Source organism: Phyllostomus discolor, chromosome 5, assembly GCF_004126475.2.
Source record: "Phyllostomus discolor isolate MPI-MPIP mPhyDis1 chromosome 5, mPhyDis1.pri.v3, whole genome shotgun sequence".
NCBI classification, from domain to species: domain Eukaryota; kingdom Metazoa; phylum Chordata; class Mammalia; order Chiroptera; family Phyllostomidae; genus Phyllostomus; species Phyllostomus discolor.
This window is the reverse complement of record NC_040907.2, coordinates 163,468,572-163,481,951: the sequence shown is the minus strand read 5'-3', so window position 1 is coordinate 163,481,951 and position 13,380 is coordinate 163,468,572. Positions and strand designations below refer to the sequence as shown.

Sequence of the window (13,380 nt, the reverse complement as noted above, 5' to 3'; positions counted from 1 at the left end):
AATATTGACCTGGACACACGCATGCACACCCGTGTGTGCACACACTGCTCTTCCCCCAGTTCCCAGTGCCACTCTTCTGAGTGCTTGGGCCCATTTCCCGCCCCCCCAGCTCCAGCCTCTCTCCCCAACTCCCACACCCTCTTCCGGAGCCCCACACTGCCCCTCAGTTTTGCTGACGGGTGTAAAGACAAAAGCACTTTGAGGAGACACAGCCCATCCATCAGCCTTCACAGAGAGGCCCTTGCCTCCCTGGTCCAGTGAGCACAGGGGTAGACTTGGCCGTGAGGGCCTGGCTCCTGAGAGGCTGGACACACTTGCAGCCAGGTGGTTAGCCTATCCCGTGGGGTCTGGACCATATGCATCTGTTCGGTCAGATCTGCCTGCCTGCCTGCCCTGGGCCTCTGTGTCCCAGCTCCGCATAATAACACCTGTACCCACGGGACGGGACAGGTATATATGGCAGCAAATGGGAGATGGTGCATGTGGGACAAGAGTCCCAGAAAAGGAAGGCACAGCTCTCCTGGAGAAGTGGAGTCCCCACACCTTGGAGCCCGGCCGCCTGGCCCAGCACACTCCCCTGGGCAGGCCCCCGCTGGGAGGGTGGCAGTGAATGGGCCCCCTGTTCTGGGCACTCCCACACCAGACCTCACCTCGGGCCCTGGCACAGGCTCGACCCGGCGCCCTGCAGGTGTGGTGACCGGGGCTCAGACCCAAGGCCAGCCTCAGGAATGAGAAATGCCTTCAGTTTCTCCTTCCCCAGGGCTGTTTTTCCTTTTGTTCTTTGGCTTTTCTGATTTTAACCCCTTTCCATGAACTGCTCTATGTGGAGCCTGAAAAAGGAGGGTCTTTGAAATCACTCTTGCTAAGCCTGCATCTCCAAGGGCTTCTGGCCGGACAGTGTGTTGGTGGCTACCCTGGGCTGTTACTCTCTGGGACTCGCCCTGGTGGCCTCTGGCTTGGAGCACAGGGGTGCTGCTTAGCACGGCCAGAGCCACCTCCTACCTGCGTGTGTCCCTGGCCTCAGCCTGCAGGGCTAAGGGCTGTCTGCTCTGGCTGCCGCCGGGCTTGGTCGTAAAAGCCGCCCGCCAGCCCGTCGATCCCCAGAGCATGTGGGGGCCTGTAGGAGAGAGGGGGGCTAGGGAACAAGCCCACCCCAAAGCCACACACAGGCCAGGTGTTGGGAGCAGGTGCCTCTCCTTTCTCACCTCTGCCCACTCTCCTGACCTTGAGGGGCCCCAGCCTCAGTGAATTCCGGCCGGGCCAGAGGGCCTCGGGGGTCCCAGGCCTCTGCTGACGGCTCTCCTCTCGCCTCAGGTCATCCAGGAGGTGAGCGGCCTGCCTTTCGAAGGGGCGTCTGAGGGAAACCCGTACGGCCCCGACGCCCTGCGCCTGAACTGTCAGAAGGTGAGTTTCTGCTCTGCCCTGGTGTGTGGGGGAGGGGCGGGGTGGGTGTCAGTTTGAGGCCCTATTTTCTCCATGAGAATGAAAAGTATAAAACTGGGAGCTTTGTTCTCACATTTCAGCCCAATTAATAAGAAAAGCTGTAAGGGCAGGGCCCCCCAGCTTGCTGGAAAACTAAGGAAGGTAACGCAGACCGGAAACGCATTCTCGCTGGGTCGGGCGGCCCCCGGGGGGGGCGGGGGGGCTTTGCCAGGACAGAGGCACTCTGCCCCCCATCTTCAGCGGGGAGAGTTATTCTTCCTGGCGCTTTCCTCCCGCTTACTCCCCCATGGAGGTCCCAGGGCTGGGGCACCGTCCGGGTGTGGACCTGCACCTGAAGGGCTCATTTGCATGGAGCTGTTGGGCCCCTGGGCAAGGGTCCAAGTCGAAGAAGTTGGGCTGGGTGCCGACCGAGGGGCAGGCCACCCCGTGGGTGACATTCCACGTCCCTGGGTACCTCCTGGGTAGCTGCAGGTAGGTGGGTGCCCTGAAGCCTGGGTGTATGCCGAGCAGCCTGGGGGTCGCTGTGTCTCACCTTGGGGTCCCCACCCCTGATGAGGACAGTAGAGGGTACACAGAGGGCTTGAGCAGGGAGGAGGCCCTTGGCTCTTCGGGAGGGCACAGGCCGCCCCATGGAGGGGCACCATGAGTGGCTGAGGAAGGGCTGTGGGGGTTGCCTCTTGTGGTTGGGTCATTGACAAGAGACACAGATCCGAGCGGGTGTGGGTTTTCTCCACGTTGGGGTGAGAGAGGCAGGAGTGTTCCCTGGGCGGGCACATCAGCTCTTGGTCCTGTCGGAAGGCCAGTCCCATGGGTGGGGGTCCCATGGGTGGGGGTCCCATGGCTTACTTTGCAGAGTTGGGAGTAAGCGCTCTGGATCAGGGGACCCTCAGGGATGGAGTGTGAAGGCAGGTTCCCCAGAGGGCCCAGGGGGAAGTCTAGCCCACGTCCCACCAGTGACCTGGCTCCAGGGTGACCCCTGGAGTAATCTATTGTGTTCTGTTAGGTTGTGGTCTCCGAGGTCACCATTCCCAGGTAAAATCTCCCACCTGTCTCTCTACCCCACAGCCAGACACAGCTGAGAAGTACCTGTCAGCCCTGGAGTACGGCGGCTCCGTAGATGGCCACCCCGAGGTCCCGGAGACCAAAGATGGTACCAATGCTAATGGCTTTCGGCCCCGGCTGGGGAGGGGCGGGGACCCAGGCTGTGAGGCTCAGCTGTGTGGCTCCACCCCGGTGGGATCTGACAGCTAATTCCAACCCACCTACCTCCAATTTATAAACTACTTGGAAATACTTTACAGCTGCCAGGTCCAGGGAGAAGGGACAGGTGGCCGAACTGCAGTTCCCTGACCTGTGGGGGCGCAGAACAGCATCTCCCTCTGGCGTGCTCGCCCCATTTTAAGGGTCTTGGAGCCCACACAGCCTGTAAAGTTTCTCCAATGCCGACACGTTCTGCAGGAGAAGCTGGTGTGCCCCCTTGAGTGTGCAAATCCAGACACAGCTGACCCTGGGCTGTGGACCCTGTTTGGGGGGAGGAGGAGTCTGTGTGTGGGTGTGCGCAGGGAGGGGCAGGTGCAGTGGGAAGGGGCTTCTGTTTCGTTGCCTCTATTGTAAGGACACGTGGGTAAGCCGCGTGCGATGCTGACGGCGCTCGCTCTCACCTTGACAGTCAAGAAGAAATGTTCTCCTGGCCTCAAGCTGAGCAACCTGATGAACCTGGGCAGGAAGAAGTCTGCCTTGCTGGAGCCTCCAGAGAGGTCCCTCGAAACATCCAGTGAGAATCGGAACCGCCCCCCTGGACCGCGGGACGTGTCCACTAGGCGGCAGCCCGTCTCCGGGAGGGCAGTGCAGACAGTGGAGACAGGGGTTTAGGTCTCGCTGTAACCATTTGCAGGAGTGGGGAGCCTGTGGCTCGGGCTGTTTATCTTCACCGCCGGCGGTCCTTTAGGTGTAACCAGGCTGTCCCTTGCTGCGGTGTCAGATCTCCTGCGCAGGTGAAGGGTGCTTGACTGCCGTCCTGATGGTCTTTAAAAAATATGTGCGTTTGATCCGTATTTATGAAGCCTGACAGGCACATGTTACGAAAAGGGGACCGAGCAGATGGAGAACACAGTCCTGAGAACTTACAGCTCAGGAGAGATGGTAGCTTTACATCCGTGACCACGTACCTGCTGTCTTAGCAGCTGTTAAGGACTCAGGGGCAGAAAGGACCTTTCTTCCTCTGTGGACAGAGGTGGCTGCCTGGGCCTGGGCCTTGACGAACCGGTAGGGGCTAAGTGGGCTGGGATGGCCCCCGGGGGCAGGAGCAAAGACTGAGGTGCAGACAGGTGAGACACATTCAGGGGCTGACAGAGGCCCACGTTGCTGGGACAGAGGGTGCGTATGGGTGCTGGTGGGCTCTTAGAGGTCACCGCTACTGCCCTCACTCAGCCTTGAGAAGACCGAGGCCAGGAGAGAGAGAGAGAGAGAGAGACCTTGACCAGAAAGTGTCTTGGGTGAGCCCCCATGCTGGCGTTCAACCAGGGGCACACTGCTGTAGCTCTCCCTGGGACCTGGAGGCCATTCCCATCCACTTCCGGCCTCTTACTCACGGAACCACGTCCCAGTGGGCTCATCTCCCGAGCCCCAGTTTGTTCTGTGTTCTGAGGCTGGCCGGGGTGGAAGGGGGAGACAGCAGATGGAGCCTCGCCTTCAGAGCCCGCGGCTCCTCCAGCCAAGGCCCCCGGTGGCCTCAGGCCATGGTTTCGGGTCTGGGAGCCTGGTCCCCGTGAGTCACTTCAGGAGAGGTGGCTGGGTTATTGCTGGAAGTGACTGAGCAGCAGCACACGCCCCTGTGCCCTGTGGCTGGGAGAGGGCCGGCAGGAGCACAGACGCTCTGCTTCCCAGGAATCGGCGTCAGCGCTCACGCCTCTCTCAGCCCGGAGTTCTGGGTGCACCCCTCTCTTGGTCCGGAGAATTGTGATGGGCAGGTGGGGGGCCTGCCCAGATGGGCCAGAGGTCCCAGGTCCCGGGCTCCCACCCTCCCACTCTGCTACCGTGTTGGGATGTTCGCATAGCTCCGAGAAATTCACGATCCCAACTGTGTGGTCAGCCCCGGGTGGGTGGGAAGGTGGCCGTGCATGTTGACCCGGCTGCATGAGCCTACCTATCCCGGGTAAGGTGCCGAGCAACCAACCGCCAAGCCCACAGGGTGGAGAAGGAGCCCACGCTGTAAGGCAGTGCCCCTGGGAAGGTGAGCAGCACCAAGGGAGGGTCCGAAAGACTGGCTCCTCCTCACCTTTGCAGCCCCAGGGACAAGGCTGCGCTTGACACCTGGTGTCAGCTCCCCAAATGCTCATCTCAGGGCAGAGCTGAACGCAGCACGTGCAGCCACGTGGGAACAGGGGAGGGTTGCCACGTGCGTGTGCCCCCGGCAACCCGTGTGCTGCCCGGAAGGGCGGCTCCCTGGTGGAGAAGCTGCGGGACACAGGCCCTGGTCGCTGGACGTGAACGTGCCAAGTTCTTGTCCTTGAGAAACATTCGGTTCAGTTGGCGAGGTTGATGTGGGGGCAGAGAGTTGCACTGTTTCCGAACCAAGTGTTCGGAAGGAAGGCAGATCAGGGAGGGCCAAGGCCAAGTGCATCTGGGAGGCTGGGAGCCACTGGCCCAGTGGAGGAAGACTTGGCAGGCTGAGATGGAGTGCCCCGAGGATGGCAAGGCTGTGGGGGGCGGGGTGGAGCTGGGCAGCTAAGGCTGTGGAGGCAAGGGGACTGCACCTGCAGTGAGGAGGCCCTGCCTGGGGCGAGCCTCCTGAACGTGGCCTGCGTGGCCTGAGGCGGGCTGCTGCAGGCTGGGCGCTCAGAGCGCAGTGGAGATGAGGTCTGGGGTGGCCAGTCCTCCGTCCTGTGCACATACAGAGGGGCCCAGGGGAGTTCAAGAGGCAACTGACTTCCCCCGGACACACCTTCCCCCCGACACCAGAAGGGCGACGCTGCTCCACTTCAGGGGGTCTCGCTGATAGCATGAAGGAGGGGGAAAAGAATGTGCTATGAGATTCACAGCCTCTGTGGGTTTCAGGTTTTGGAACTGAGATCCTGGGGCAAGTGCTAGGAGGCCCGGAGGTGGGGCAGCCACCCAGACCTTCCTGCAGCCGCATCCTCCCCTGCAGGTTACCTGAACGTGCTGGTCAACAGCCAGTGGAAGTCCCGCTGGTGCTCCGTCAGGGACAGTCACCTGCACTTCTACCAGGACCGGAACCGGAGCAAGGTGGCCCAGCAGCCCCTGAGCCTGGTGGGCTGTGAGGTGGTCCCAGACCCAAGCCCGGACCACCTGTACTCCTTCCGCATCCTCCACAACGGCGAGGAGCTGGCCAAGCTGGAGGTACCCCGGGCCCGGGGGTGGCAGGCGCGCACGGGGCTGCCAGTAGGCCTGAGCTGTTTTTTATTTCCTTTGTTTTGTTTGCCTGAGATTGTTTGCTTTCTCAAAAATTTCCATTCCCTTTCTGACCTCAGGGCGGTTGTGTTATAGGAGTGGACAATGAGCGACTTCCTGTGCTTAGGGCAGAAGGGGTATTTATAACTCTGAGCCGCTGGAAAACCTTCTGGGGATTCACAGTGGGTTTGATTTAGTTTGTGTACCACCAGGTGCAGCCTGGCATGTAAAAATGATGCCTGTTAGGGCCTATCTGGGGGGAAGAATCAGGCTTGTGATACAATTACATTTCTCCCACTCCCCACCCTGTCTAATGTGATGTCACATTTGCAAACATAAAAGGTGGCACAATGCCTTGCACGGAGCAGGGCAGGTCGGAGCCAGAATTCACACGCCCAGAAGCGCTTGCTTCCCGTTCACTCCCGTTTCTGCCCGGTCCTTTATCCAGCCGGCTTCATCCAAATGTTGCTTCAATACTGCCCTCTAGCGGCCAAGCGATCCACACCCCCAATTGCTTCTCGGGGACAAGTTTGTACATCCTCTGTCCAGTTAACGAGTTGTCTACTCAGTACAGTAACACATGAACAAGAGAGATATGTTCCCTACCCTCATGGAACTTACATGCTAGTATGCAAGTAAGATGTTATTTAATTAATCACCTTGATTCCTTAGTAACCGTTTCTAGAAAGTGGTGGGAGGGAAGAGGGGTTGCTCCTAAGAGCAATGGGAGACCCACTGGGTTTCAAGGGGCGGTGGCATGCTCAGATTTGGATTTTGAGGTGCTCCATCCACCTGCTGTGGGGAGTGGATGGAAAGGGGACAAGAAGGAACAAAATGAGACCCGGTAGGAAGCTGTTACGGTGGTCCAGGGCAGACAGAGTGGGAACAGACACTGGGATGCCCAGGGAACGCTGTGTTTGAGACACCCACGTGGAAATAAAGGGGGAAGGGGGCCAGCTAGGTGTCAGCCTCAGCACACGGCTGCCTCCCTGGTTCAGAGGCCACAGCAGTTAAGGTGGCGGAGCTGGGCTGTGCGATGCCCAGGTGGTGGCTGTTTCTCATCACGAAAACCTGGTTTTCGTGGAATTCCCAGCTTTTTCTCGTTATCGAGGCAAGAGACAACACTGGTATTTTAATAGAAATAACCAGGGTGTGTACTTGATCGGAGCGCACTGTGCCCTGGGGAATGCCCAAGCCCCAGTGTTGCTGGCCTTTAGTTCACGGTTTATCAGAATCGTGCTAAATGTAAGGTGCTTAAGACATCTGGACTACTGAACCTATCCACACAAATGAAGTTCAATGTTATTTCTTAGCAAGGCATCCAGGTAGTCTTGTATGGACGGCTGAGGGTGATGCACCGATATGTCACAGTTCAAAGAGCAGAGGTGTCCACCTAAAATACATGCAATGTTAATAGTTCTCCCCTGGCCCAATTAGCCTTCTAGAAATGCATGCATATAAATCACACGTGACGCTTAGGACAAATGTCCACAGCATCAGTGATGTGGCATCAAGGTGTCACCCGTGGCAGATGTTACTTGGGGTCCCTGGTGGAAGAGAGGGAGCATGGTCCTGGCTCTCTGAGGCCTTGTCCAGGGTGGGCAGCAGGAGCAGGGTGCTGTTCCCGCCCAGGGTGGCAAGAGGGGGTGGCGGGCTGGGCACTGGGCGGCACACCGCAGCCCCGCTCACGCCCCTCTCTGCCTCCCCCCAGGCCAAGTCTTCTGAGGAAATGGGCCACTGGCTCGGCCTGCTGCTCTCCGAGTCAGGCTCCAAGACAGACCCGGAGGAATTCACCTACGACTATGTGGACGCAGACAGGGTTTCCTGCATCGTGAGTGCGGCCAAGAGCTCTCTGCTGTGAGTACCGTGGGCCCTCTGCTCCGCACCCTGCCACGCACAGTCAGGCTTCTAACGCCAGGCCCGGCTGGCCTCTGGTGGCCACGAGCTGAGCCAGGCCCTGAGCAGCCAAAGCATTCGGCTTAGGTCAGATCGCCTCCCTCCTTACAGCAGCGTCAGCACGTCTTCTGACCCGCCACGGCCCTTGCTGCCGGCTGGGCACATTCCCAAGGACCCCTCTCTGGGTGCACCCTGGAACAGGCAGGGCGGAAGTGCTACCTCCCGCTTTCCAGATGAGCAGACCTGCTCAGTGGAGGAGGAGAGGGCTGGGGCAGGTGGCTGAGGGGCCGCCCCCCGGGGTGGGGGGGGGGGGGCATGAAACAGGCCCTTTTCTTCTGCACAAAATGGGGCAGGTCTCCGGTCCGTGCTGCCCCACGTGAATCATGAGGATGGAATGAGAAAGGGCTTTGTTGTCGTTGAAGGAGACCCTAAAATGGAGTCCAAAGATGGCAAAAGGATGCTGTGGGGGTGGTGCTGGGGAAAGGGAAGTTTGGAACCGAGGGTTCCAGTACCGAGGCCCCGGGAGGAGAGGCGGGAGCTGCCCCTGCTGAGCAGCGAGTGAGCGTTCAAAGGAGGCCGGAGCGAGGCCCCAGGGCTCCCGCCCTGCCTTCAGCTTCCACGGGGGCCTCTGGTCCTGAGCTCGCTGAGGCTGACGGCTTTCACCACCCCATCCTCAACGCTCCTCTCCGTGTCTTGCCGTGTGTCTTCCAGACTGATGCAGAGGAAGTTCTCGGAGCCGAACACGTACATCGACGGGCTGCCCAGCAAAGACCGCCAGGACCTGCTGTATGACGACGTGGAGATGTCAGAGCTGACGGCCTCGGTGAGGATGCGCGTGGGGGCGGCCCGGTCCTCCTGCCGCCTGATCTCAATGCTGGGTCACCTTGGCCCTGAGAGGAGTGGATTCCCAGTCACCTGCAGGGCCATGAGTGCAGAAATCTAGGGGCAACCAGTCACCTTTGGTACTGGGCTGGGCAGTCCGCATGGCCCGGAACGCGTCTGGGTGAAACAGCGGGTTACCTGGCCTGGTCCAGGCGGGGGTGGGCGTGTGCTATCGGGACTGGCCGCTGAGGAGGTGGGAGCATCGCACTGGCGGGAGGTTCCACGGATCAGACGCTGGATGCTATGTGGTGCTCGGGGCTGCTGTGGATTATCTCATTTGACCCTAACCACCTTGTAGGGAGCTACTGTCATACTGTCCTCTCACAGATGAGGAAATGAGGTTCAGGAAAGTTAGTGCTATGGCCTGGGTCTCCCACCTTTTGAGTGGCTGGTCCAGAACTTGAACCCTGACCTCACCTTCTAACTCCAGCTCAACAAGGGCCTTCCCCAAGGGAGGGTCCCTGCCACTCCACCCAGGGAGGGAACAGGAAAGCCAAGGCAGGGTGGGTGCTGCCCCTCCAGCCCAGGTTGTGGAGGCAATGGTGACAGCCCCCCGCCCCATCTCTTCCCACTGCAGGGAGACCCCGAGGAAGCCACCCCTGCCACTGAGGCTCCAAGCGAGCGCACCCCTGACCACGTGTACCTGGACCTCACACCAGTCAAGTCCTTCCTGCACAGCCCGGCAGGCGCCCAGACCCGGGTGTGTTCCCCCACCCCGCCCTGCCTGGACCCTCCTGCCGAGCCTCTCCCTGCAGACCCGGACCCTGCTGCGGATGAGCCTCTCGTCAAGTCCGCCGAGACCCCCGAGTTGCAGGTACAGGTGGCCCCCCAAGCTAGTGAGCCGGCCCCACCTCTCCAGGCCCCTGAGCCAGCTGAGTCGTGTTTGCTTTCTCAAAAGCAGGTGCAGCAGGAGAGTCCAGAGCCCGAGGAGGCTTCACAGAGAATCACGACAGTCAAAATCCAAACCGAACAGCAAAAAATCTCCTTCCCACCGAGCTGCCCCGACGCTTTGGCTGCCTCCCCAGCCGGGGCCAGCGCACCTGTGAAGGACAAGTTGAAGGTGACCCCTGCAGGTACCTGTGCTGGATAAGAGTTAGAGGTCTTGGGAATGGCTCAGAGAGGCGAAGAGACTCGCCCCAGGTCGCACAGTGAGGAAGGTGTGGGCCCCGTCTCCTTTCCCACCCCTGCTCGGCCGGCCTGGCGTCCAGCTCGGACTTCCTGCCCGAGCTCCGGGTTCCCTCTGAGCCTGTGCAGTGGGCTGGGGTCAGCCCTCGCGTTCCAGCCTGGCTGACCCGGGGGCTGCCCTCTCCGGGTTTGCAGAGATCAAACTTGGCAAGAACCGGACAGAAGCCGAGGTGAAGCGGTACACAGAGGAGAAGGAGAGGCTGGAGAAGCAGAAGGAAGAGATCCGGGGGCACCTGGCTCAGCTCCGGAAGGAGAAGCGGGAGCTGAGAGAGACCCTGGTCAAGTGCACAGGTGAGGGGCCGTCCGGGGGAGGAGCCTGGACCCCAGCCCGCAGTCCGAGGCCTTGCCGACCTCCAGCACAGGTGCATGGTCCCCCTCAGAGTCCCCTCCCTCCTGTCTGAAAGGTCGTCTTGTGCAGAGAGACCTTGACCTCTAGGACAGGAGGTTGCTTTAAAAGTCTGCTAAAGGAGGACACTTCTTGCAGTGTGTTCGACCTTAAGCATTTTATTTTCACTTAAATGTATACTCCTTGGTCCATCTTTGGACAGAGTGCCTCTTCCTGAGGTCCCATGTCATCGTTCCTGCATTAACGACACGTGTCCTGCATCATCCTTAATTTCCAGCCTTCAAAGACTTAGGACGCTTGCAAAGGAACCTGAGTCCCTCTGGATTCTTTTCCAGATCATCCTAGTATCACCCGTCAGCCATTTCCTAGCAGCTTGCCTTTTAAAGGACCCTCCCTGCGGACGACTGACTCAATTCTCCTTCCACCCTGGCTGGTGTGGCTCAATGGACTGAGTGCGGACCTGCAAACCAAAGGGTCGCCAGTTCGATTCCCAGTCAGAGCACATGCCTGGGTTGTTGGCCAGGTCCCAGGTTGAGGGTGTACAAGAGGCAACCACACATTGATGTTTCTCTCCCTCTCTTTCTCCCTCCCTCTCTCCCCTCTCTAAAAATAAATTAAAAGCTTTAAAAAATGTCCCCTGTAGATAAGGGAGTCCTGGCCAGCCTGGAGCAGAAGCTGAAGGAAATTGACGAGCAGTGCAGGGTGGAGGAGAGAAGGCGTGTGGACCTGGAGCTCAACATCGTGCAGGTGAAGGACAACCTGAAGAAGGCCGAGGCTGGGCCCGTGACGCTGGGCACCACAGTGGACACCACCCACCTGGAGAATGTGAGCCCCCAAGTGAGTGCCAGGAGCCACGGTTCCCCTGAGCCGCTGGACTAGAGTCGGGGAGGAGAGGGGGAGTCATGTCCCCCTCCCCCTGGCACAGGCCTTACTCTCTCCTGTCACCACAGCCCAAAGCTGCCGCCCCTGCCCCAGACTGTACCCCAGTCAACTCTGCAACGGCGCTCAAGAACAGACCTCTTTCCGTCATGGTCACGGGCAAAGGCACCGTCCTCCAGAAAGCCAAGGTAAGTGGACACTCCTGGCCTCCTTCATGGCCACCGTGGACAGCAGAATAGTCACTAAGTTGGGGCCCCTCCTATGACCGGGGTGGCCCTTCCTGCCTTGGCCACCACTCAGCAGAAGGGGCCTCGGGCCTCCACTCTACCTCGGCCCAGTCTCTGGCTCTCCCCTGTCAGCCTGAGAGCATGAATCCTTGAACTACCCTCCCCCCAGTCATCCATAGGTTCCGGGGGCTGGGGGACCGCTACAGCTCAGGAACAGACTAGAACCGGACAGTTTTCAAACCACAAAGTCAGTGACCCTAAGGGCCTGCTGCCATGAAAACTTGACCCGACCCAGGCAGGTGACGTGAGCTGCCAGAAGCCTCCCAGGTGACAAAAGGCTCAGGAAGGCGTCAGTGTGGAATGGATGCCACAACTGGGTTTTCCCGAGGGCGGGACAAAAGAGTTGTTAATCCCTGACGCATTCGTGCAGTAAGGGACGCGCCCAGAGCCGCCTGTGCCCTTGGCAAACTCGGCTCCTTATTTCGCTCCTGCTTGCCTGCTGGGGGTATTTCAGGGCACCTGCAGCAATGGTGACTAAGCCTTGAGTGCAGGGGAGCCATGCCCGGCGCACCTTCCTGGGCCACAGCCTCCGAGGCTCTCCCTGGGTGCCCCACAGCGTGACGAACGCACGGGGTAGGGAATGTAATCGCTCTCCCCCCCGCCCCCCGGTTTCTATGCATAGGGGCACTGCTACAGCGGACAACTAACTTTCTTCTTTTTGGGGGGGGGCGGGCGCTGGTATTTGAATGGCACCCTAGGAATGGGAGAAGAAAGGAACAAGTTAGGATACAGGCTTTCTCTAAAGACTCTGCTGTCAGTGTGGACCTTGGGGACAATCCGGCTTCGCTCACGTCTTCGTGGAAGCAGCAGCTCCGGGACAGGGTGAGTCTGTGCGCAAGGAAACAGCGGGACGGGGGTGCTGCGCGTGGACAGCGTCGGCCGGGAGGCGGCTCTGGCCCTTCTCGCAGTGAAAGAAAGTTTGATGAAAAGAGCGTCGTGAACGTAGCATCGACACCATCTGTGACGTGCTTTTTGAGACATGCTAACAGGAGACAATTTGGGGGACCGAGCTGAAGCACTGTCCCCACTAAATTAAGGACTTCTTAAAGCGACACTGTATTATATAAATCCTGTAATTCAGAACAGAGGAGTGTCTGTTGAGATTTAACTGACGTTTTGTATTACCGTGGAAAAAAAGAGATTCCCTTGTGTTTACAGATTCAGTCCTGTGGCCAGGTCATTCTGAAGAGAAGAGTTATTTAATATAATGCTCTCGTAGTCCCCGTTTTGTAAGGTGTGCTTATTGCCCAGGCCCCTTCTGAGAAGAAAAAAAAAGTGGTTTTTGTTTGGGAGGGTCTCCCTGTTCTCGCACAATGGGCAGTGCCGCCCCCTCCTGTCTCAGAGGGCATTGTGTTGTTTGTGTGACACCGGTTGACACATTTCCCCTGCCATCCGCCTCACCCCGGGGGCTGTGGCCCAGCGTCCTCGGGCACTGGCTCCTGAGAACGGAAGGCCTTTCCATTCCTGTCTTTCTTCTAATCCCAGGGCATTTACGTCCTTTGTCATACGCACTTGGTGTCCTTGGACCCAGTGGTGAGTTACATTTTTTGTAAAGGAATAAAATGTTCATTGTATTTTGAGGTTGCCTTGTAGTTCTTGCGGTGCCTCGGGGCAGGGCTTGACGACTCCTGCTTTAAGGGGGGGGACATCTTGGCTACATACGCACCGAACTTCAAAATACGTGCAACAAAAACTGGTAGAACCACAGCGTGGGGTCGTAGCCGGAGATGGTAAGCCTCTTTAAATCAAGTAGCATGGAATTGTCGTATAACTAACAAGGTGCCAAACGCACTAGAAACACCTGCAGAAACTGGTCATACAAGCGACTGAAAATCATTACTCCTAGCAGGTAAACACATTCCTACATAATTCTTGGGGCAAAGAAACCGGTGCTTAGAAAGTTGCCTAAATAGTAATTAAGAAAATTCCTAGCATACATGTGCTTATTTTTAAAATGACAAAACTTGCCACTATTTTCTGTTAAGACTTTTTCATTATGCCCCAAAATAAGATTTGGGTTTTGTGGGGTTTTTTGCATTTTTCTTTTGGGAT

General features: G+C 58.5%; 1 protein-coding gene across 9 annotated transcripts in view; it reads left to right on the top strand.

Annotated features, from left to right (window-relative positions):
• The window catches only part of AFAP1L2 (actin filament associated protein 1 like 2), a 92,952-nt gene extending 80,050 nt beyond the window's left edge, over nucleotides 1-12,902 (top strand). For 2 of the 9 annotated variants that reach the window (XM_028513874.2, XM_028513878.2), the window contains 12 exons: nucleotides 1,315-1,404; nucleotides 2,509-2,593; nucleotides 3,113-3,217; nucleotides 5,591-5,802; nucleotides 7,565-7,710; nucleotides 8,461-8,572; nucleotides 9,209-9,445; nucleotides 9,530-9,704; nucleotides 9,952-10,107; nucleotides 10,806-10,999; nucleotides 11,113-11,229; nucleotides 12,027-12,902. In XM_028513874.2, the coding sequence (XP_028369675.1) occupies nucleotides 1,315-1,404; nucleotides 2,509-2,593; nucleotides 3,113-3,217; nucleotides 5,591-5,802; nucleotides 7,565-7,710; nucleotides 8,461-8,572; nucleotides 9,209-9,445; nucleotides 9,530-9,704; nucleotides 9,952-10,107; nucleotides 10,806-10,999; nucleotides 11,113-11,229; nucleotides 12,027-12,053 (1,656 nt within the window). In that variant the 3' untranslated portion in view covers nucleotides 12,054-12,902. Of the gene's footprint in view, nucleotides 1-1,314; nucleotides 1,405-2,508; nucleotides 2,594-3,112; nucleotides 3,218-5,590; nucleotides 5,803-7,564; nucleotides 7,711-8,460; nucleotides 8,576-9,208; nucleotides 9,446-9,529; nucleotides 9,705-9,950; nucleotides 10,108-10,805; nucleotides 11,000-11,112; nucleotides 11,230-12,026 lie in introns of all 9 variants that reach the window. The other 7 variants (XM_036027334.1, XM_036027337.1, XM_036027332.1 and 4 more) reach the window with 5 other exon arrangements.
• The last annotated feature ends 478 nt before the right edge of the window (nucleotides 12,903-13,380 follow it).